The following is a 22420-nucleotide window of genomic DNA, read 5'->3' as shown; positions in this document are numbered from 1 at the left end:
CAAAAGGTAAACATTTACAATTTGAAATTAAATGAAGATGCTCTCTTTATTAACTAGTACTTTTTGTATGCCAACCACGAACCTCAAAATTTTCTTGTGTGGTGAACAAATTCAACTTACGTTTCATAAAGTGGGCAACTTATCGGTAATTTGAATATTGTTCAATTTATTGGAAAAAATCATTATTTATTTCGGAATGAAGCGTTATTGTGAACAAAAAATGTATGCTCTATGTCCATTTGCTTATAGACTTGGAGCCCTAATTTTATAAAAACAATTCAAAGAGAGATTTGCTTATGAATTAAAAACAATTGGGTTTTGATGACGCTAAACCAGTGTGAAATTAATCCAATTTTTTTTTCACATATGTGGCCGCCTTTGTGAAACACAGCAACATGAGTGTTTTGATGAGTTAGTCAGTCTTTAATTTGTATCATCAATCACCCTAAAAAGAAAATTTTGGATTTATTTCACACGCCTTGAAAACAAGTGTGTTTTTGTTGGATTTATATAGAGTTTGCATTAAACAAAACATGAAATAGAGAGAAGAATATTGAAAACAAGTCTACTAAATTAGCTGACAGTTGAACACCCGCAACTGCTTCACGACGTTTGCGAATTTCCATCACGGCATCACACGTTGAACAACGATGTACAAGAGATCTATTCAAGTGTTTTGGCTTCTGTGTAATTAGGTTTTGGATTTTGAGGGCATGTCTATTCAAGTGAGTTTTCTGCTATATTTGAATCTTTTTTTATAAAAAGTGACATTAACAGAATTGGGTGCTAAATTTTGGCTATGAGTGATAAAAACTCGTATAAAACAGTAAGAAATGAGAAATCGAATAGACTTTAGAACAAAATTGTTCTATTAGACAACTAATGACAACCCGTCAACAACTTAGGGCAGTAGATGATTCCCGTGAGTACCGCCGTCAAAGCTTGAGACTTCAAGGGGCTGATAAAACCCAATTGCATCTACTTCACTGACAATAATTTGGACATAGATTGACTGTTGGCCACTTTTAGCACGGAATACGGATAAGTTAAGCTGCTCAAATGTGATTGCAGTGGATTCAGGTATGTTTGGTCGCGCCTGATCAAATTTATGGCTAACAAGACAATGTTAAAAACAACAACAAAAAAAGTGGTGTTCGATGCCATTGCCGCCACCGGGGGTGATGGTCCGATGTAGAATTTCGATAGTTTAGAGCATCAATTAAAAAAATTGGCATAATTTCATGTTCTGTTTTCACATAAAATTCCACGTTGGTTTAATTAGTAATTGAAGAAGAATTTTAAAATAATTTTGTTCAAAGTTAGATTCTTATTTCTTTTCATACATGACATTCTCGTCTGCAATCCAATCCATAACATTGACACAATTCACAGGTTATAATGGCAGATCTATTTGAAAATTCTAAGATTGAAAGAGAGCAATTTACCGATTACAGAACAACTTTCAATCACCAACGGCGAGTGAATTTACCACCGATTGCGGCACAACTAAACGAAACGAAAAATCAAATCTTTTAACTTCATACCTAATCTCACATAACAAATTCGGTAAATGGTACAATCGAGATGGGTAACTCCTAGGATACATACTACCAACACTGAAACACTCAAACAACAAACCAACCTTCTAAATCCTAATCGTCACCTTACAGAACTCAGATGAACAGAACAATGTGATTGAGCATGGCATAAATCCCTGAGTCTCGTACACTTTGGATTAAAAATACAACTATTGATTGCCCAACAGAGAATGGACAACCCGTAAATTTACTCAGACGAATGAAAGTATTCTCCAAGTGTTTCAAGACAACTGGACTACTATCTCCCTGTCTCGACATCAGCCGTGGTTTACTCTATATTGATTCTGACAACCCTTTTGGTCCTCCCATCGGAGGTAGTCTTTGTTGCGTTGTCTGATTCCATTCCTCTGCTGCTTTGCACGTGCTCAGAAGATGGAAGAAGCCCCACTCCTGAAAACGCCTCTCCTCTACTCTGCTCTCTGCTAGTGGAGGAACCTACATTGTAATGCCAATGTCATTCATTACTCGGCTAAGAAATTGAGTCGACCTTTTATTTAACCAGAAGTGATCAACTGAATTCTGAACCATAACATTTCCTATGATACCCAATGTACAAACTAACAAGGAAGATAAGGAAGAAGATAAGGAAGTTCAGCATGACGCCTCCCAAGAGAGAGGAGGGAAGGGCAAAGTATGCATAGAGCAAACGCTCTAACATTCCTTGTACAAACAGCTCATAGGTCTGACGCATGGATATCTATCCCAAAATCTCATATGGCACTCTGGATTCCGTTGATAGAATATAACCGCTTAATGGAAAACCTCAGGAGCTTCAATATTGCCAGTGCACTTTCACTGGTATTGTGGCACATACCATTCCTTCCACCGGTTTCAACGCATTGAGCATGAGATTACAGTTGATAACAATAAGGTCTGACTAACTGAAGATTAGGCTGATATTAAGAAATTAATAACAGAATTGACAGGGACATTTACCCAAGACTTTCCGCTTCAAAAAGCTAAATAGACCCCATCTAACCACAGATCGAAATTAAATAGGTGACGAAACAAACACAAAGGACAAATACAGAAAGTTTGCAGCTGGAGGGGTGTGCTTACTGGTATTGCCATGCATATCAAATTCATATCTCCAGCCGGGCAAGTGCCCTCCAACATTACCAGTCCATGCTTCTTCAAAACCAGGAAGCTCATCTGCAACAAAATGGCAACACCAGTTCTACTATTCGTACATCCAAAACACAATATGTATCAACCATATAAGGCTGCAAATACAAACCTTCATTTAAATTGTGTAAAGTTTGCAACATATCCACCTTCCCATCTGACTTGAGCTTCCTTGTAACAGAATGACCCTACGTAAGCAATACAACCATCCCAATTCCAATAATAAGTACATAGTTAATTGTTTCTGATTTCATGATGCTTACACAGAAGATGTGGGAAATAACAGCCACAAACTGAACAATGCAATACAAAAACAAATCATAGTTGGTTGCAGTTTCAAGAAACAAAATCGGTTGAAATGAATAATGCCGAACAATAGCATAAAATCCAGTCCCATTAAACTGGAGAACAAGGATAGTTGAGAGCAATCTCTCAAGCAACACAATGAGCACACCCATGAACAGGAGGGTAATTCAAGGGTAATGCACTGCCTACACTCACTCCATTTTGATCTAAATAAAACAGAAAAGGGTGACTTTGAGTGTTCGATACAAAAGGTCAGTCACCTTTTATATCAATTTCTTAATTGACTACTCTTACCAGAAAATGACTAATGCCTAAAACTACAAATTGTTGTTGTAGGTGTTAATCCATTGTTCTTGCTACAGGCTGTATTAACAGACAAAACAAATTTACCTTGTCATAAAGTCCTCTCGAGATTCTATGTGTTGCTTGACCGGTTGTTTTATCTGCTTCTTTGGCCTCCTCAAGCACCACCTGATGTGCAATCACATGTTCAGTTAAAGAAAGAATTATGCAAGTGACATATCAAATCCCAGAAACCATTACTTACGCCATCACTGCCCGCCCTTCTGGTTCTCGTAGAAGTGTAATATGCTCCATCTACACCACCATATGTGACTCTGCAAGTCTGAAAAGATAAACCACGGACTTGGGTCTGAGTGCCTTCCACCTTATTGCGGTCATTTCTATATGTCTCATCCTTGCTTTTCCTTTCTTCTACATTCAACATGTCAACCATCAGCATCTTACACCAAACGTAAATTACAAGGTTGAGTATAAACCCTCAATAATTTCTAACAAAGATGCGAAAATTTCATTACCGTCCAAAACATCATCTGGATGCTCAACAGATGGTTCTTTACTCGAAACAGATTGCTTTCCACAGTTATCTCTCTCATCCCCAGTAACTATATCATCCCCTCCCTCATCATCAGAGTTCAGTTCTTCTACTGATATTTCATTGGCTCTACCACTCTCCGGTGTATCACTAGAAACAGAACTTGGACCGAAAATACTAGACTCGAACATGCTACCAATCGGGTGATTAAAGAAGGGATCATCAAATGGATCTCTTCCACCAAAGAGGCTAGGGAACATACTTCTCCGGGACCCAAAGCCCCGAAAACTATCTAACAATCCGCGTGACCGAGAAACACTACCTTTATTGTCTCTTTCACTCTGCATTTTGTTTGTGTTTATCCCTCTGGAAGCAGAAAATCTCAGTATAGATTATTCTTCATATTACCACACGTCAAAAATTACGAATAAAAATCTTCAAAAACTAAAATGGTTTAAGTTCAATTAGGTACGTAATCATTCTAAAGTCCAAAAAAACAAAATCTGAAGTGTTGAAACTATTGCATTTTATTTTCTTATATATTTAGCTTCTTTCATATCTTCCATAATCGATTATCGACCAAAGATAATTGATTAAAAAACAATTATCAACAAATCTTTGTGAGGAATTCCATATAAATAAAGAAAATCATAAAATTAATCACACAGAAACTAATGAATTATCGAGACGTACATATTTATCATTATATTAACATGTACGTGAACGATCATCCAAGTCATTAATCAAACATTTTTTGTATAAAACCATATACGAGATATTGATAATCATAGCTATTATAATTAAGTTGAACACTCGTGAAATTCAAATGAAAATTAAAACTGTCACAGGAAACGAGCTAAACGACTAGCTTAGGGAGCAGATTTTCACGGATATAGCAGAACATAGATGATTGTTCGAATCAGGGACAGCAGATTTTATGGACAGTTAATCGAACAGAGAAATCAGATATTCGTTATTCTGTTTGGCAACCGAGAAAATGCGACAAGAAAGAAAGACGGATGAAAAATCAAAAGAGGTTCGTACCTGGTAGAAGGAAATGAAACGAGGGTTTGAGAGATTGAGAGAGTGGAGGAGAAGAATATGACCAGAGAATTCCAGAACGGCCTAATTGCTTCGTTTCGTTTCGTTTGGTTGCCCTTATATACTAGTTGCCTTGGAGAGGGAGCGCCGGCCCAGATATTTACACGTGTCCCCCTCCATTGGTCCACGACTTTCTGGAGGCAACGATTTGACTGCATCTGCATGGCTTGGACGCGTGTCACATAACCATAGGATGCAGGCAAAACAAATGTTCCAAACATTATGTGTTAGTTTACCAAATTACCCCTCTCCTTCTCCCCTCCGACCAAACACGATTAGTTTGAAAATGTCTGTAAATAAATATGTTTTTGGGAGTAATTTTTTTTTGAAAATCCAAATATATCACCAAAAAGCACTTAAGCGTATTTAGTCTTTTTAAAGTACTTCAAACAAACTCATAGTTATACGCGTCAGTTTGCACTTAACTTCAAATTTATCTCTTCATAAGTTAGAATAGTTCAAGATATCATTTGGTTAGGAAAAGGAAAAAAACCAAAGGAAAATGTATAAGAGATTTTTTTTTGATGTTTTACTCCGACAAAATAAATATCACAGTTCTAAAAGAAATGAGGCGATAGTTGGGCGAAGAGTTGAGACCTACTGCTTAGGCGGCTAGGCAAGGGCTTGAGCAGACTAGACAGATTTAAGTAAATTTACTATATATGGTATAATAAGTGTCTACTTATACTTAAAAGGCCTAATTAGATAAATGATCCTCGTAATGATAGAGTATTTAAACCTAATTAGATCAATGGTCCTCGCAATGATGGAGTATTCGAAAAGCAGACTCAAATTTAAACCCTTGTAGTAAAGTACGGTAGAATTTAAGCCCCAAAACAAAATTCCTATTAATTCTCTGTTAACTCCATTTGCCATGTACGAAAGCGAATACAGTCAAGGTTAAGAGCCAAATAGGCATGATCGTGGACCTTGCTGGGAGCTAAGGCAGTTTCAGAGAAGACCAGGGTCAGCCCTAAAGGTAGCCCAAGTAGGCGCCTGCCTAGGGCCCCTACTTCGGAAGGGCCTCCAAATTTTATTATATTCTGTAATTATTATATAAATACAAAAAAAATTAAGAAATATCATAATTCATTTGTTAGTGCAATGGAAATGTTTGGCCTTTTTTTTCTTTGGGGTGTTGAGTTCGAAACACGGAATTGCCTTTTAGTCACTAGATTTTTCTTGATTCTTCTTGTTTTTCAAGTTTATTGCCAATCCATCTATCTAACTCCCAATCCATCTGTCCAAATACATATAACTCAAGTCCCTTTGCAATCTTTTTTTCTTCCAACTTCCCATTCTCTCCATTTGTATCGAATGTTTAAACCAACTATCACATGATCTTGAAGATTGTACTTTAAGATAATCAAAACTTTGAATTTATATTTTGCTTTTCAATAACTTTTTATTCATTGGATTATTTTAATATTTAATTCGTTAGTGTGATGTTGATTTTAGAAGAAAAAAAACACCAAAGAAACAATTGGCGTTGTTGAATTTATTATATTCGTCAATCAAGTTTTATTGTTCTTTACTCTCTTGATCATCAAGTTTTATTGTTCTTCACTCTCAATTTTAGACTCTTTAGTGCAAACATTTAGTACATTTGCATCTAAAAACGTGAGCCGTGTAATGTTTGTATATTTATCTTCTTTTGAAATTAATTTTTAATAATATTTGATGTAAAATAGAATTTTTTTTAATGTATTTAGCAAATTCTTTTTTATACAAATCAATATACAAAGAACCGGAAATCAAAGAATTTTATGGCCCCACTTCATAGGATCGCCTGGAGAAGACAACATGCCATGCACTGCTAGCCCTTGATTTGTTGCGACCAAGAGGTGGAGGCAAGGACCAACCGTCTGCCATTGTTGGAACTCTAGCTAGCACCTCTGTTAACTCCCTCAGGAATTTGCAACTGGTCGTAATACTTTCTAGCATTCTAAAGTGAATTCCGTCTACTTAAAAGTGACAAACCTTGAAGCGAACTCCGTTAGAAAAAACTAACAGAAATTTGATTTTGCAGACTTTGCCACAAAGGATTGAATCCAAATTTTTTTACCATAAGGATTATATTCCGAATACTTTATTACCACGAGGACCATTTATCCAATGGGGTCTTTTGATTTGGGTCCAATTTTATAAGCCTGTTTTGAATGGAATCCACTTATATTACATAAGCATAAGTGGGGGCTTGTAAGTACAACAATCATCCACGTCAGCAATTAAAAGCACATAATTTACCAACAAAATTACAACAATTTCCATTAGATGGTTTATCAGGTCTCTTGCAGATTATCTCATTGTTTATTCAAAACCTTATCCTCTTATCTTTCAAATTGGTTTGCGTCTGTATCCAGCGGAAACCTTGTTTTGAATCCTAAATTCGAATGAAACTATGAAAGCTATCAATTTTCTCCCAGTATATGATGAAAACAGAATAACCGAATATTTGGTTCGGGTTTCATGGTATACCTGGAGAACATGTATTGTAACTTCTCGGAAGATTTCAGCTTCATACATGGTCATCTGGTTTTGTTTTCCTAATATTATAGTTTGGTGATTTGGGTTTTGTTTTTACAGTGTTCGTTACCTAGATAACAGGTATTACACTCCCTCAACTTCAATACCAATATTTGATAACAGGTGCTACCGTATCTTTGCTCTAAATTTCTTTTTTTTTTTTCACTTCAATTGTTCGAGATTTTAGAGTTTGACAACGTGTCACATCCCTGCCCGGGCCCCCACCACATTCCAGGCTCGACTCCGCCGTAGTACGATATTGTTCGATTTAGGCCCCGACCACGCCCTCATGGTTTTGTTTCTAGGAACTCACATGAGAACTTCCCAGTAGGTCACCCATCCTAGGAATGCTCTCGCCTAAACTCGCTTAACTTCGAAGTTCCGAAGGAACCCAAAGCCAGTGAGTCCCAAAAGGTCTCGTGCTAGGTAGAGATGGGAATATACATATAAGACTTATAGAATCCACTTCCCTGGACGATATGAGATGTTACACGACAGGTATGAATTGGTGGCTAGTTATGACGCATTAGTGAAGGCTTGCACTAGTTTGAAGTCAATTAGTGGGGTTAATAGGGTTTATAATTACATTATTAGTAATGGGTTTAAGTTGGATCAGTATACGAAAAACAAGGTGCTACTTATGCATGTGAAATGTGGGATGATGATAGGTTCAATTTGTTTCTCTAGTATTTTGGTATGCTGCTTTGGCTTTTTACTTTTGTGGTGTTTGATACCTAGATTACAGGTACTACAGTTCATCTTTAATAATTGGTGTTATAAAATTGGGATTCCAAAAGATCAGCTGAAATATGGGTTTATGCCGACATTTACATGGGTGTATAAATTTTAGTTCTTCAAACATTGCAGTTAATTTTCCTCCTTCTAGCTAGTTTAATATTGTCCATAACTAAGGAATTAGAACAACCAATGCTATTTAGTGATGAGTAGTGTTGTTTGTACCATATTTGACCAATCCCGAAACTACTGAGCACCGATCAACGCTATACCGTCAAGGACCCAAAAGAGTTTCCCTCCAACCAGGAGGCCAATCATAGCGCGACACGTGTCGACATCAGAAGCCAATCATAACGCGACACATGTCAACATCAGAAGCCAATCACAACACGACACGTGTCAATGTCAAAACAAAGCTAGAAACTCTCTTCTATAAAAGGAGATCATTCTCCCACAATATTTCCGAATGTCATTTGTACTAAATCATTCACTTGTACTCACTAAAGGAGAGCTTGAACCTATGTACTTGTGTAAACCCTTCACAATTAATGAGAACTCCTCTACTCCATTGACGTAGCCAATCTGGGTGAACCACGTATATCTTGTGTTTACTTCCCTGTCTCTATCCATTTACATACTTATCCACACTAGTGACCGGAGCAATCTAGCGAAAGTCATAAACTTAATATTTTCTGTTGTACCAAAGTCCCCACTGATTTTGTGCATCAACAAGTGTAATTGTTAAATGTTGATTTTTATTATTTTTTCCTAATCCATTTTTATTAGTATCTGTGGTAAATATAAACTACTTGCCCTTGTAACACAGTAATCCATTTTTATTCTGATCTTCTAGCATTAATCTAGAGAATCTTCTACCTGCCCTTGTAGAATATGATTTTTACATCATAATTAGTTGTACAGGCATATTACTTTTTGGTTACTATGCTTCTGTTGGCTTGTAGGATATTGTGGATGAATTGAATTCTGCAGTGAGAATATATATTTATCTTGAACTTCTATTGAAAAAGGTGCGGGAGAACAACTATGTTTTCTTTCCGATTAACCATTTCAAAGGAATGCATTATACTTTGCTTGTGTTCAACAAACAAAGTGGATGGTGGGAACATTACAACACATTACAAACCAAGTTGAATATGTATGTGGATCCTTATTTCGAAGAGGCTAAAAAATTGGTAAGTTGATAACTATGTAGTATACCTCTTATCCTTCGAATTTTATTTCACACACTAACTTTGTAATGTGTTCTTTTTTTATTTTATTATTTTTTTTGTAGCATGTGAAAATTTCTGACTACTTTAAGCACATGAAAGATAGTATTTTAAGAAAGCTCAATGAGAACTCTATTTGCAAACATATCATGAAAGGTGATAAGGTATAGACATTGTTGTACACGCTTAGCCATGATGACTGAGAATTTCTCATGTGGTTGAGGCAAACTAATGTTGAGTATCCACTGAAAGCAAACATATCATGCTCACAACAATTTCCTAACATGTAAGTGTTAATTTCATCTGTATTATGTCTATTTGTTGGTTTCTTGGTGATAGAATGTAATATTTAAGTTCATACCCCTTTTTTGTTAAACAGTTATGACTGTGGAGTTGTTGTGATGTATATTGCACAAAAAAAGCTGATGGAGAATTAGTCGAAGGTGTCTTTTCGGCAGAGGCGATGAAGAATATGAGAGCACATGTCCTTTGTAGATTCATAAATGAGGGAGATGGTAGCTAGGAAAAGGAAGAGTAGGATAAAGATGTTATGCGAAATTTGAGTTTTTGTTTCATTTAAGTGTTTCAATTTAATAAAATGATGGGACTCCAATTCATCCGAATTCATTTTCTGCTAGATAAGTTTGGGTGTTATGTGAACTGAGATATGCTTTGTCATATCTGTTTTTTAATTTCAATTTCAATTGAAAGGGAATAGTCTTCATGTTTTCCTTTATTGATTGCACAATAAGATTTGTTTGTAATCTCAGATAATGTTATTTTGTCATTATCTGGACATAGTTCATCTAGTGTACTTTCGAATTGTACAAGGATAGTTATTTTCGAATTGTTGATAAAAAATAGTTGTCGGTAATTTTCCTACATGTTAGGTAGTTTAAAACCGTCCCAAAAAGTAATATACCTGTACAACTAATTGTGAATGTAAAACACCTTCTGTGCATTGGTTTTTTAGAATAAAAAGAGAAAGAAGCATATCAATGAGAGATGATAGAAAGGGATTAGGGGGATTAGGATAAAGTCTTCATGTTTTGAATTCGCACAACAAACAACAATAAAGGAGAAAACAATTATAATATACCTGACTTGAAAATTAATTGGCATTCAATTTGCTGTGTCTTAGTCCTTTGATAGATGGAGAAGGTTGAGTATCGCCAAACCACGAAGGAAAAACACGATCATAAAAATTGTACTTGGAGAATAGGTCTCCTGAAGAAATCTGCACGTATAAAACACATGTAGTTTGTATAGAAAGTTAAAAGTGATTAAGCCTACCTTAAAAATAGATTGATAAGAAATTCAAATTCAAAAATTGTTATCAAGAAATCGGGGAGAAAGATGAAGGAAACTACTGAACAATGAATTTGAATTCTGATAAAAATTTAAAACGTGGGAAATATATGGAGAACGTGCAAAAGCTATAAGAGGGTAAAATAGTAATAACAATGCAAAAAATTCAACCTAATCCGAAAAATTGCTAACATGGAATCCTAGTCATTGGAACTAAGTCAAAAGTAACTAAAAATTGGACTAATCCTAATGTTGGGCTATAAAATTGGACTTATTTCAAGTTTCCCCTTATCCAAGGGATTAGGCCTACTTAAAAAACACTTAATTGTAGGGATACATAAATTGCAAAATAAAATGATATATAGATTATAAAGCATTAAAACATATTGAAAACATGGAGAACAAGCATAAAATGAGTGTTCATCCTAGTATTTAACAAGTCTCTTACATTTTATTGACAAAATAAAATGAAAAATGCAAGTTACCAATTTTGTGTCTGAATGAAAGTCGCAACCTAAATGGATGCCTAGGTAGGTTTAGGTGAGCTAGTTGGGCGTCTAGACAGACTAGATGAACGCCTAAGTAGGTCTAAACACATTTTCTTAATTTTTAAATGCCTAAAAACTAATCAAGCTAGTGGCCAACTGCCAAGCGCATAGGCTGTGCCTAGGCGAAGACTTTTGAAACAGTGATGAATATAAAATATTCTACTCCGCATCCTAGTATATATCAAGATTTCCGGCCATTAGAGATTGGTCTTTGAATCCTTGACCAAGAGCGCAACGCCAAAAATCTCAGTGTCCATGATATCGAAGATCAATCATGTACAAGAGAAGTAAAAATTCAGCATGTAATTACATTATTCCTTGCATGCATGTTACATTTGATTGGCTTCAGTAATTTCAATGGATGGTACAACAAACCCAAGGAGGAACATAATGAAATTACCACATCAAAGTTCCATTTCCCTTATGTTACAGTGCCCAAATTCCCAAATTACCACATATTTAAGACATACAATAAACATCAGCCAGTCATATGCCTTTCCCACTACTCCGCAACACTGCAACCCATAAACCGCTCTCCCCGGCCGCCCGCCACTTGATAACGGTCCTCTTTCTCTTTCTCTCACTGTTATGCTTACAAGAAGATGCCCGTCGGAACAAAAAGTTGCGCCCATGTAAGCCGCGAGCCATTTGATTGAGTTATGGCTGCAAGGAAACATCTTGTGGATGTTGCTCCTTAACTCTTTATCTTTGTACAAGGAAATTTCTGTATTGCTGACATGTCTTACATATGGTATTAGAACTCTTGGGAGTCAAACTCAGGATTAGACGGATACTCGAGACCCTGAAGCGCTGGTATCCGTCGTAAATCTTCATCTGAGTAAGCAGGCATGAACCAATATCGTTTGTCTGTCCCAAACACCTGGTATGGAAATAGCAGAATTCCAGTCGTATGAGCACACTGACAATTACTACGACTATTACAACCATGATCACATAGGTACCAGATTAAAGACAATTTCATGTTAAACAGTATTGTTCACGAAAAATATCCTGTCAGACGTTCAAATCCGGGCAAGATAGAACAGAAATTAGTTTAACCTGCCCATTGCTGGACTTCAACCTACCCCATGTACTAACATAACAACAGTTTTGAAAAAGACCTTGATGACCCTTTCTTTAATTGGAAAGTAAAATAGTTAAATAAAATGTAAGATTGTAGTGCATATGCCATGACTCAGTGCTACATCTCATTATTCATGATATAACCAAGGAAACTAGCAGTATAATGTTCTTCTAAGAGTATAAATAATCTGCAAACTAAGGAAAAACTAATGAATTTACATGTTTAGCAGTCTGTTGCAGAGAATTGTGTTCTGAGGCTTCCACAAAATGCCAAATCATTCCGGACTCAGTGATTATTCTATACTATATATTATAGAACATCAAAACTTTCATTCCTCCTGAAGCAAATGTTAACTTCGGAATTTTAACTTGTGAGTTCAAAACCAACTAAAAACGCGGCATGTTGGTTAAATTTAAAAGATGCACTTAAGAAAACAAAGGAAGGACATTGATGTATCACAAATTGTACCAACCTGTTCAAAATTCTTTTTTCGACCAAGGTCATAGCGCCATTTAAAGGAGGTTTTCTTTTCATATGCCTGATCACAGAGAATAATTTCATCAGCATGCAATTCCATACCGCAAGACCAATGAAGTTACTTATATGTTTGTATGAAAAAGCCTAACCATGAGTTACTAATACAGTGTAACTAGATTTTCCACATTGCTGGTGGCCCAAACATTAAACCAAGGTGACATAATTTAAAGTTGACAGATGTCAATCTAGGGACCTCTGGTAAAATTTGATATTGAAATCAAGGAAAGCAGCATTCTCCTTGATAAATGGAGCCTGAACTACATATCAAACGTCTAATCTTTCTTTAAGAGCCTACCTCTTTGACATCATTAAGATATAAGCATAAGGAAATCCCCAGTTAAAAGGCAGAATGCAAAAACCACAGACCTAGTGTTAATGAACTGAAGCAAAATACATTACCTCAATGGTTGTGGTATTTGCAGCCACCAATGAAATATGCATTATCAGAAAACCCAAAACACTTAATGCAAATGCAAGATTCAGGACTGCAAATAGAGCAGAAATGTTCATTAGTTAAGCAGGTACCAACCGCCTTGTAGGTGAGAATACTAAGAAAATAGGTAAATTTAGATAATACCAAAAGCAAGAAAGGTAGTTGCAAGGGTGCTAGGTGTTCCAGGGATTTCTCCCTCGTTAAAGAATGATATCAAATGTGGCAGCAAGGATAATGTTACAACACTTGTCTCGAGAAATGTGTAAAACTGCATTCAAATTAACAAAAGCATGAGGTTAGTCTACAGGTAAAGTTTATTCAATGTGAATTCTTACTTAAAAAATTCAGAAATCCCATGAATAGATAGCTTTGCAAGATAAGGCAAATCACATAAAACATGCACAATAACTAGTTTCTGACACAACAATCCAAAAATTTACCATCTAGTTGATTAAATATTGACCCACAAACATGATTAAAACATACTTTCCAAGTTATCGAGGGAATTTCCTATGGTATAGCATATAATATGCAACTATTACCGATACCAACCAGACTGAAACAAAGAAGTTATCATCAAAACAAAGAGTGACTGCATTCTTTAAGAAGACAGTAAAAGTCTCTTGAATTCTTAAAACTCTTACATAAATTACAAACTTTTATTATCGAAACAAAGAGTGACTGCATTCTCAAAAAACAAAAAGTGACTGCTTTCAGATTTTCTACCAGTCTAAATCTTTTCACTAAAGTCACTGGTCCTACGCTACAGATTTTTAAAAGCAATCAACTCACATCAAATCAACAGGTTTTGATTAGAAATTTTAAATGATATAATTTCCATATTGATATAAAATAAGTTAGTAAATTAGGATAATCAATGTATTTTTCTGTGTGTATTTACCCAAAATCATTAAGAAATTTGGATTTAGTTGCAAGTCCCTGTCCATAGAAACAAAAATTAGTTCATCTGTTCAGATTTTCTTCTTTTATCAAATTTTGTAACCATCAACTTAGCCTGCAGTCCAAGACCATTTTATTAACGCTAGGAAAAACTCATTACAGAAGCTCATATCTGATTTATATATATAACCCACTTACAAAATTATATACATCCCAAAAGGACCATGTTCCTAATTTATGAAATAATGTCCACAAGGTTATACTTCTTATAATCCAACAATCATTCCAAAAGTTAAATTATGGAGTTCCTTTTTAAGATTTGCTCTTCAAGGTGTGATGCATGTGCTATGAGTTATCTACAAAAAGGAAAACACAGTTTACCCCTATGGTGGATTCAGAAAACCATAAGTCATGTTAACGTTCCATGAAATGTTGCACATCAGAGAGGTCACCCAGCTCTCCCTTTGAGAACAATGGAAACTAGCCCCAACACCCTTAACATCTAATCAAAGTACCTTTATTGGAAATGCTCCCCAACTAGGGCGCACGACTTAAATGCAAGTACCTTTGTACTACCAGCTTGACTATCATAGATTCGTAGTATCACTACTCATAATCATGTGTAAGTCTCATACCTCAGAGAATAAAGCTAAAATGCAATTAGAATAGTTCTTGGCAACAAGATCATCAAATAAAAATTTGCAGGCTAGGGTGCAGAGAAAACATTAGGGGCCGTTTGATAACCATTTCGTTTTCACTTTTCGCTTTTTTGAAAACTGAAATGTTGTTTGGTAACTACTTTCAGTTTCAAGAAAATGAAAACTGAAAACTACTTCCTTGAGTATTCAAAATTTGGCCTTGAGACTTTTTGGTTTTCAGCTTTCATTTTTTTTAAAACTGAAAGTAGTTGCCAAAAAAGTGAAAACTAAAAAGTGAAAACGAAATGATTATCAAATGGACCCTTAGGGCATGTTATAAGATAATGAAAACGGAATCCTTTCGTAGTTGGAATAAAGTCTAACTCATTCAAATATAATCTCCTCTTGAAAAGTCTTTCCGCTTATGCAGAAAACAAACTTACCAAGAAAAGAAGAAAATACTTGTAATTTAAGGCCCCAACACAATGAACAACCCATACACAATGGTGATCCATTTTCAGTACACACCGCCCACCTGAAAGTTGAAATAATTTCATGCTCTGATATAAAGACAAAAGAATATAACAAAGCAAAACAAAATATCGCTAACTGATATTACGGAAAGAAAATAAAACACAGATATGGGTGACTCACAAACTGAGCAATGATGGCAACGAGGTGGTTTCAGCTGGTTGCACTTCCGGCAGTACCGGATCCTCAGATTAGAGGGGTCAGGCTGCAAACCATTAAAATCCGACCAAGTCAATGGGTCAGCCTGCCCTCTCTCTTCATCAACAGCAGGCCTCCAATTAGGTGGCACACCACCCGGATCCGTCAAAACAACAGAAAAATAACTCCATAACAGCATCACCAACTGCAACATTATAACAAGCTTTCCACTTTTAGCCTAATTTTCTCTAATACACTTAATCAGACACCATATCTTGACTGCTTTAAGCTAAACACAAATTAATATACACTCCAATTTACCCAGAAAGCTAAAAGAATTCTAGAAATTACTGCCAAAAGAAGCTCCAAGTAAGTTCAAAGTTCTTGGAACATTTGAAAGAAAAAAATGGCAGATTTTGTAATTACAAAACCAAAAGCCACAGATTCTTAAACCCAGAACCTCTAACAGAAAACCCATCAACCTCACAAAAAAAATGTTAAAAAAACCCAAAATTTAATAGTTTTTGGAAGAACCCTTACCAAGCAATGAAATATGATCAATACGCCAACGGCAATGAGAGAGTCAAGGCCGCCATCGTACAAAGCCGGGCCGTAATTGGTGAAAACGACAGTGTAATAGGTGACACCGACGACCCCAAGAACCAGGAGGATCATGACCGACCCCAGACCTCGCAAAACTATGCAGAACTTGAACACGTTCCAAGCCATGGCGACTCCCGATCTATGCATAATATTACTCAAAAATACTGAATATTCATAAAGAAGAATCCTTTTTTCTCAGTTCGATCTCTCAGGGAGGTGGGTGTGATCTAGGGTTTATGATTCAGCTGATGGTTTGGAAGAACAATCCCACATAAATGCAAAACAGAGTGGGAAACAGTAATTTGAAAAACAGAGAAATATTTTCTCTATTGTTGTTTGCTTTTTTTTTTTTTGGATGTCTTATAAGTTCTGGAAACAAAATTTTTGGAAGGAAAGGGCTTAAGGGTGAGATTCCAGGTGGGGTGTGAAATTGGAATCCATGTTTTGGAGACGAGGTTTTTTCTTTATACAGCCCTTTGTCTTATGGGATCTCCCTTTTTGAATAAAAATGCGGATTAGACGTGGGCATTTTATGTCGAATTTTAATGATCTAAATTATTTATTTTATAAGTCTCGATTTATAAATTTATCATTGTAAAATTCAATTTAATCTGAAATTATTTGCTTATTTAATTATCACGATGAAATTTCATTGTTTCTTATAGAATAAAGTATTCGCCAATTTCTTTTAACTCAATTAGGTGTCTCAAATATTTCCGATTTGGCTAATATTTTGTAAGGATGATCTATGAGGTCTGTTTGTACCATACTTAGGGCCTCTGTATTTAGATCTCGTATAAATACTCGGAGGACTCAAATGTAATCATGTAATAAATGAAGGGGTAAATATGTAATAAGTGAGAGCCCTCATTCTATAAAATGACCTCTCACTCTCTTCATTAAGGGAGGCCAATTCTTAGGCCATAGGAGAGAGCTCTCTCACCCTCAGAAGCTCTCTTCCTCACATACAAAGCCACAAGGCTAACAAATAGAGAAATACAATATCAGTGTAGATGTAGCCCAAACATTTGGATGAATCCTGATACATCTTGTGTTCTTTACTTTCTTGCAGATTCACAGTCGGATTAACATTGTTCCAAGACCCCTCCAGTTTTGTGTATCAACATTTGGCGCCGTCTGTGGAAATTGACATAAAAAGCTATGTCGGTTCTTTCATTTTTTTCATCTCACCACCGTGAAACTGCAGAAACCCAAAAAACCTCACTCTTTGGGCTTTTCCAGAAAACCTTCACAGACTCTGCAGTTTTTTTAAAATAAAAAAAACCAATTTTTTTTCTCTCTCTACTCATTTCTGGAAGATCTGCAACTCACAAATTTGTGTCTGCACAAAAACTTCGTTTTGCTGCTTCCTGAGAAAAAAAGCCATGAGCGACCCAACCTCACCACACCCCACCCATTTCGCGATCGCCGAGCATCCTTCACAGCCACTATTACTTAAATCCAAGGTCTAACATGTACTAGTTATTTCCTTTACTTTTTAAACACTTTTGCTTTTGGTTCAAATAGACCAAATAGCGACTGCAACAGCTGTATCAAGTGGCGGCTTTCGTGAGAAAACCAACAGCACTCGTCGCGACCGGCTCATGCATCAAGGCTATTACAAGATCACATGAGATGAGCGGGAGATCATGGCTAAAGAATCCGACAGCTATCCGACTCGGTGGGCCCACTCCGGCTCTGTCTTATTCTTTCTCGGGACTCCCTCACCTGCATCTCTGGCTCTATCTTTTTCTCGCTTTAGATTTCCGTCGAGCACAAGAATCTGACCGACCTTCAACCGCAGGACGGCTGCAACGGCCCAGATCGGGAAGAGGATGAAGAGCTCAAACGTTGAGATCAAATGGAAGCCACTGACTTGGTGCTTTCAGTATCTCATTACAATCTGCCTCTCTCTTTCTCCAGTACTCCATCGCTCTCTGCCTTATCATGCTCACACCTTTTTTTCCAGGATCGAGTTTTGGGACCAAATACGAAGTCTTCTCAACCATGCTTTTCAACTTCTCGAGCTAGGCACCGGCTAGTTCTGGCAAGAGCTCACACCCTCTCAGCATTCAGAACTCGAAAAGGTGTTTAGCAACTGCAAGAATTTACATGCGTTCTCTGGTTTATGAAAAGCAACAGCTCTTTATCTCCTAGTTCTGTATCATATCTGCACGAATCTTACTTTCTTGAATTTGAGCTATGCAGCAACTTTACAAAGTTAGGACCCTGCTAAGCTTGTTTCTCATTGTCCACATCTCCGGTGCCTTTGGGTGCTGGACACAGTGGAAGACAAAAGGTTAAAGGTTGTTAGATCAAACTGTCCTTTGATTGAGGAACTCCGTGTTTTCCCTTCTTCTCCCAATGGAGATGATGTTGTTGATGGAGTGACTGAATCTGGGTTTGTTGCTGTGTCCAATAGTTGTCCAAGACTCCGCTATGTCCTCTTCTTTTATTGGTAGATGACTAATGCCGCTGTAGTAACCATTGCACAAAACTGCCCTGATATAACCCATTTCCGTCTCTGCATAATGACCCCAACAAAACCAGATCACCTGACGGGTGAGCCTATGGATGAGGCTTTTGGTGCAGTGATGAAGATTTGCACTAAACTCGACAAGCTTAAGCACGGACAACACCTCCAACAACAGCAGTTGGGATCTAGCGGCAGCGAAATGACCTATCAGGTACGCCATAGGTAGGCGAGAGGACCCATCAGGCCAGCTCCCGACTCGGATCCCTCGAACTCGGAATCTCAACCCAGTGACTCTCAGCAGAAAAACCGAGAAGAAACAAAAACAAAAGCAAAAGCAGAGATAAGATTTTTTCTTATTATTAATTCTATTAATCATTCATTGTCTGCCATCTGCAAAAGGAAAAGAAAAAGAAAAAGCAGAAAGTAAAAGCAGAAAGCAAAAGCAAAAAACAAAAGAAGATAAAAAGAAGCAGACATAATTGCGGTGGTGATGGCATGCAGAAGAGGGAATTATATGCGTGACCCATTGAGCAGAGGGTTGGATTTATTTTTAAATGATGTAATTTATTTTTTGTATATTTCGGAGATATCTGTATAACCCCATCAGAGGGTTAAAAAAAAAAAAAAGGGGCAAGCCCAAAATAATGGGCTGGAATGTTATGTGGAGGGCGAAGACCCATATGCCCAAAAGAGCCATGCCCTCTATTATCACCAACTAGGTGATCAAAAGTACGTCAAGTACTACAAAAAATTATTCGGCAGCCTGCCGCTATTATCACCAACCAGGTGATCAAAAGTACGCCCAGTACTACAAAAAATTATTCGACAGCCTGCCGCTATTATCACTAACCAAGTGATCAAAAGTACGTCCAGTACTACAAAAAATTATTCGACAGCCTACCGCTATTATCACCAACTAGGTGATCAAAAGTACGTCCAGTACTACAAAAAATTATTCAGCAGGGCTATTATCAACAACCAGGTGATTAAAAGTATGCCTAGTACTACAAAAAATTATTCGACAGCCTGCCGCTATTATCACCAACCAGGTGATTAAAAGTACGTCTAGTACTCCAAAATTATACATAAGCATCACTCATGTCAATCATACATAAACATTCATGAGCATAACTCATGTCAATCGTACATAAACATTCATGACCATCATTCATGTCAACATTCATGAGCATCACTCATGTCAACATTCATGAGCATTACTCATGTCAACATCCATAAGCATCACTCATATCAATCAACATAAACATTCATGAGCATCACTCATGTCAATCAGCTTCGAAAGCTTCATTTACAGAGCTCCAGCTTCGAGAGCTCCAGCTTCAAAAGCTTCACTTGCAAAGCTTTACCTACAAAGCTTCAGTGCAAGGTATACCAATACCGCATCCGAACAACTGCCACTTCGGCCTATACATAGAGTCAATTTTAAGTCTCCAGCCAATAACCTCTATTGACCGAAGACTTAGGGGACTACATTATGTACCATATATTGGGCCTCAACTGGGCCTCATGAAAAATACTTGGGGGACTTAGCCCATCACTTATGTATTGAGAAGCGAACCCTTATTCTATAAAAGGGACTCCCTCACCATCATTAGAGAGCATCGCCGTCAACTGAGCAACCGCATCGCCGTGTGCATCACTCCTAACCCATCACTTATGTATTGAGGAGTGAGCCCTTATTTTATAAAAATGACTCCCTCACCATCATTAGAGAGCATCGCCGCCTACTGAGCAACCGCCTCGTCGCGAGCATCAATTCTAGCCCATCATTTATGTATTGAAGAGCGAGCCCTTATTCTATAAAAAGGACTCCCTCACCTTCAACGCCACAAGCTGAGCCAACCAGGGTAACATAAACCACAACCCGAGCAGCCTCGCAACATGTGCTACTTCTAGTTGAGCATCATTTCACATTGAGCACATTCTCATATCGAGTATCAGTTCTAGATGACATCTAGTTACTTCGGCCCACACATAAACTGAATTTCAAGTCTCCAGCCAAAAGACTCTCTTGACTGAAGACTTGGGGGACTACTGTTTGTACCAAACTTAGGGCCTCCGTATTTAGATCTCGTATAAATACTAGGGGGACTCAAATGTAATTATGTAATAAATGAATAGGCAAATATATAATAAGTGAGGAGCCCTTATTCTATAAAAGGACCCATCACTCTCCTCATTAAGGGAGGCCAATTCTTAGGCCATAGGAGAGAGCTCTCTCACCCTCAGAAGCTCTCTTCCTCACATACAAAGCCACAAGGCTAACAAATAGAGAAGTACAATATCAGTGTGGATGTAGCCCAAACATTGGGGATGAACCACGATACTTCTTGTGTTCTTTACTTTCTTGCAGATTCACGGTCGGATTTACGTTATTCCAAGACCCCTCCGGTTTTGTGCATCAACAAGGACCAACTTAAAAAATAGATGGTTTGGATTGTTGAAGTTCAATGTAGTGTGAACCCCACAACCAATCCCTATTTTTTTTTTTTAAAAAAAAAAGAAGGATCCATTTCCTTAATAATAGCTCCTTATTGCCATGAGGATATTCAACTCAATCCACTCCCCACCCCATAACGCCAAAACACTACAGCCTGCTGAGGCAATTAGGTTCAAGGCAAGCTCGATGGAGAAGTCAGGCAATAATCACTTGGCCAACGCCATACTTATACAATGTCAGCCACAATTTAAATTATTAAAAAATTATAAAAACTAATTAAAAATAAAAAATTATAATGTTTTTCTATAAATACCTAACCATGTTCTTCCATTTTACACTACATTTCAATATTTTCAACCAAACTTTTATTATATATGAAATTAAAAATAAAGTTATATGTTATTATTTTATAAAGTAAAAAATACTAATAATTTAATACGAATTGCTTGGGCTATTTAGTTTTAGGGTGGAGATGCACTTAGACAATTATTGTTCACTGCAAGCAGTTACTGATTATTTAAGGGGATTGAGTTGCCTATTACCCATGAGGCCTTACTACACTGAAAGAGCTCTAAAGGCCTCCTTTCTTTATATATAGTTATATGGCTCTTATTTAAGTTTCTAGTTAATCCATATCATTAGATCAAGATACTTTGCAAGAACTTCTCACTAAGGTGGGAATAAGTCATCAGCGGGCTGGATCGCCGTGTGAAGCCGTAGTGAGGCGTAGGAAGTAAGTTTTCTGACACATCACCTAGGGAACTGAGAAGTAGATAAACTCTCTTCTAATCAGTGGCGGAGCTAGGAATTTAAAACAATAGGGTCAAAAGTTGAGCTTCCATACTAATCACGCAAAGCAAGCAATTCCAAATTCAAACACTGCCTTAATGTTTTGTTTGTCATTACCTTGAGGGTCATGGATGGCTTTCCTGAGAAAAGCATTGGATACAAATGAAGCCCCTGAAACAAAGCAAAGAGTGGCTGAAAAGGAAACAACAAGTACCTTTGTCAGATTGAATAGGAGACAAACGAAGCATCTAAAAACAAAAGTCTAATTTGGGAAATCATTGAGAAAATGCTAAAATGATTAAATTGGTTAAGATTAGATATTTTTTTTATAGGCTAAAATTAAAATAGGGAAAATGTGGGAAAAGTGAATGAGAGTAGCAGTAGACTAGTAGTCACCTAAAGTTAATTCCTTTGGCAAAGCAAGAGGAAAGGAAGAATAGCGACCCCAAACCAAACCAAACCAAATGACAGTGTATATATGCAGTAAAGACAAAGTGCCGGCCGATTCAATGCCCTAGACAG

General features: G+C 36.9%; 2 protein-coding genes across 4 annotated transcripts; both read right to left on the bottom strand.

Annotated features, from left to right (window-relative positions):
* Positions 1-1513: 1513 nt before the first annotated feature.
* Positions 1514-5020, bottom strand: LOC103406064 (uncharacterized). Of its 2 annotated transcripts, none has more exons than XM_008345086.4 (7): positions 4909-5020; positions 3848-4230; positions 3577-3743; positions 3420-3500; positions 2836-2911; positions 2658-2750; positions 1514-2033 (listed from the first exon to the last, which is right to left on the bottom strand). In XM_008345086.4, exons 2-7 carry the CDS (start codon positions 4209-4211, stop codon positions 1867-1869), a joined length of 948 nt encoding a protein of 315 aa, XP_008343308.2. In that variant the 5' UTR covers positions 4212-4230; positions 4909-5020; the 3' UTR covers positions 1514-1866. The 2 variants fall into 2 exon arrangements, with proteins under 2 accessions (XP_008343308.2, XP_028948917.1); XM_029093084.2 differs by having other exon boundaries at positions 3577-3740.
* Positions 5021-11599: 6579 nt separating this feature from the next.
* Positions 11600-16679, bottom strand: LOC103406054 (probable protein S-acyltransferase 14). Of its 2 annotated transcripts, none has more exons than XM_008345078.4 (7): positions 16113-16679; positions 15558-15777; positions 15347-15438; positions 13510-13633; positions 13332-13417; positions 12868-12933; positions 11600-12191 (listed from the first exon to the last, which is right to left on the bottom strand). In XM_008345078.4, exons 1-7 carry the CDS (start codon positions 16320-16322, stop codon positions 12066-12068), a joined length of 924 nt encoding a protein of 307 aa, XP_008343300.1. In that variant the 5' UTR covers positions 16323-16679; the 3' UTR covers positions 11600-12065. The 2 variants fall into 2 exon arrangements, with proteins under 2 accessions (XP_008343300.1, XP_070673040.1); XM_070816939.1 differs by lacking the exon at positions 11600-12191 and adding an exon at positions 12619-12732 and having other exon boundaries at positions 16113-16645.
* Positions 16680-22420: the final 5741 nt, after the last annotated feature.

Source organism: Malus domestica, chromosome 02, assembly GCF_042453785.1.
Source record: "Malus domestica chromosome 02, GDT2T_hap1".
NCBI classification, from domain to species: domain Eukaryota; kingdom Viridiplantae; phylum Streptophyta; class Magnoliopsida; order Rosales; family Rosaceae; genus Malus; species Malus domestica.
This window is presented reverse-complemented; position numbering and strand designations above follow the sequence as displayed.

What these genes read in the sequence shown, in the direction of transcription:
- LOC103406064 (XM_008345086.4), bottom strand. Translation starts at nt 4,211, where the DNA reads ATGCAGAGTGAAAGAGACAATAAAGGTAGTGTTTCTCGGTCACGCGGA. An exon ending in CGAGAGGACTTTATGACAAG is followed by an intron (nt 2,912 to 3,419) that starts GTAAATTTGTTT and finishes TTGCTTACGTAG; the next exon opens with GGTCATTCTGTTACAAGGAA. An exon ending in TGATATGCATGGCAATACCA is followed by an intron (nt 2,034 to 2,657) that starts GTAAGCACACCC and finishes ATTACAATGTAG; the next exon opens with GTTCCTCCACTAGCAGAGAG.
- LOC103406054 (XM_008345078.4), bottom strand. Translation starts at nt 16,322, where the DNA reads ATGCATAGATCGGGAGTCGCCATGGCTTGGAACGTGTTCAAGTTCTGC. An exon ending in TGATCATATTTCATTGCTTG is followed by an intron (nt 15,778 to 16,112) that starts GTAAGGGTTCTT and finishes ATAATGTTGCAG; the next exon opens with TTGGTGATGCTGTTATGGAG. An exon ending in AGTATTTTCTTCTTTTCTTG is followed by an intron (nt 13,634 to 15,346) that starts GTAAGTTTGTTT and finishes ATTTGAATGCAG; the next exon opens with TTTTACACATTTCTCGAGAC.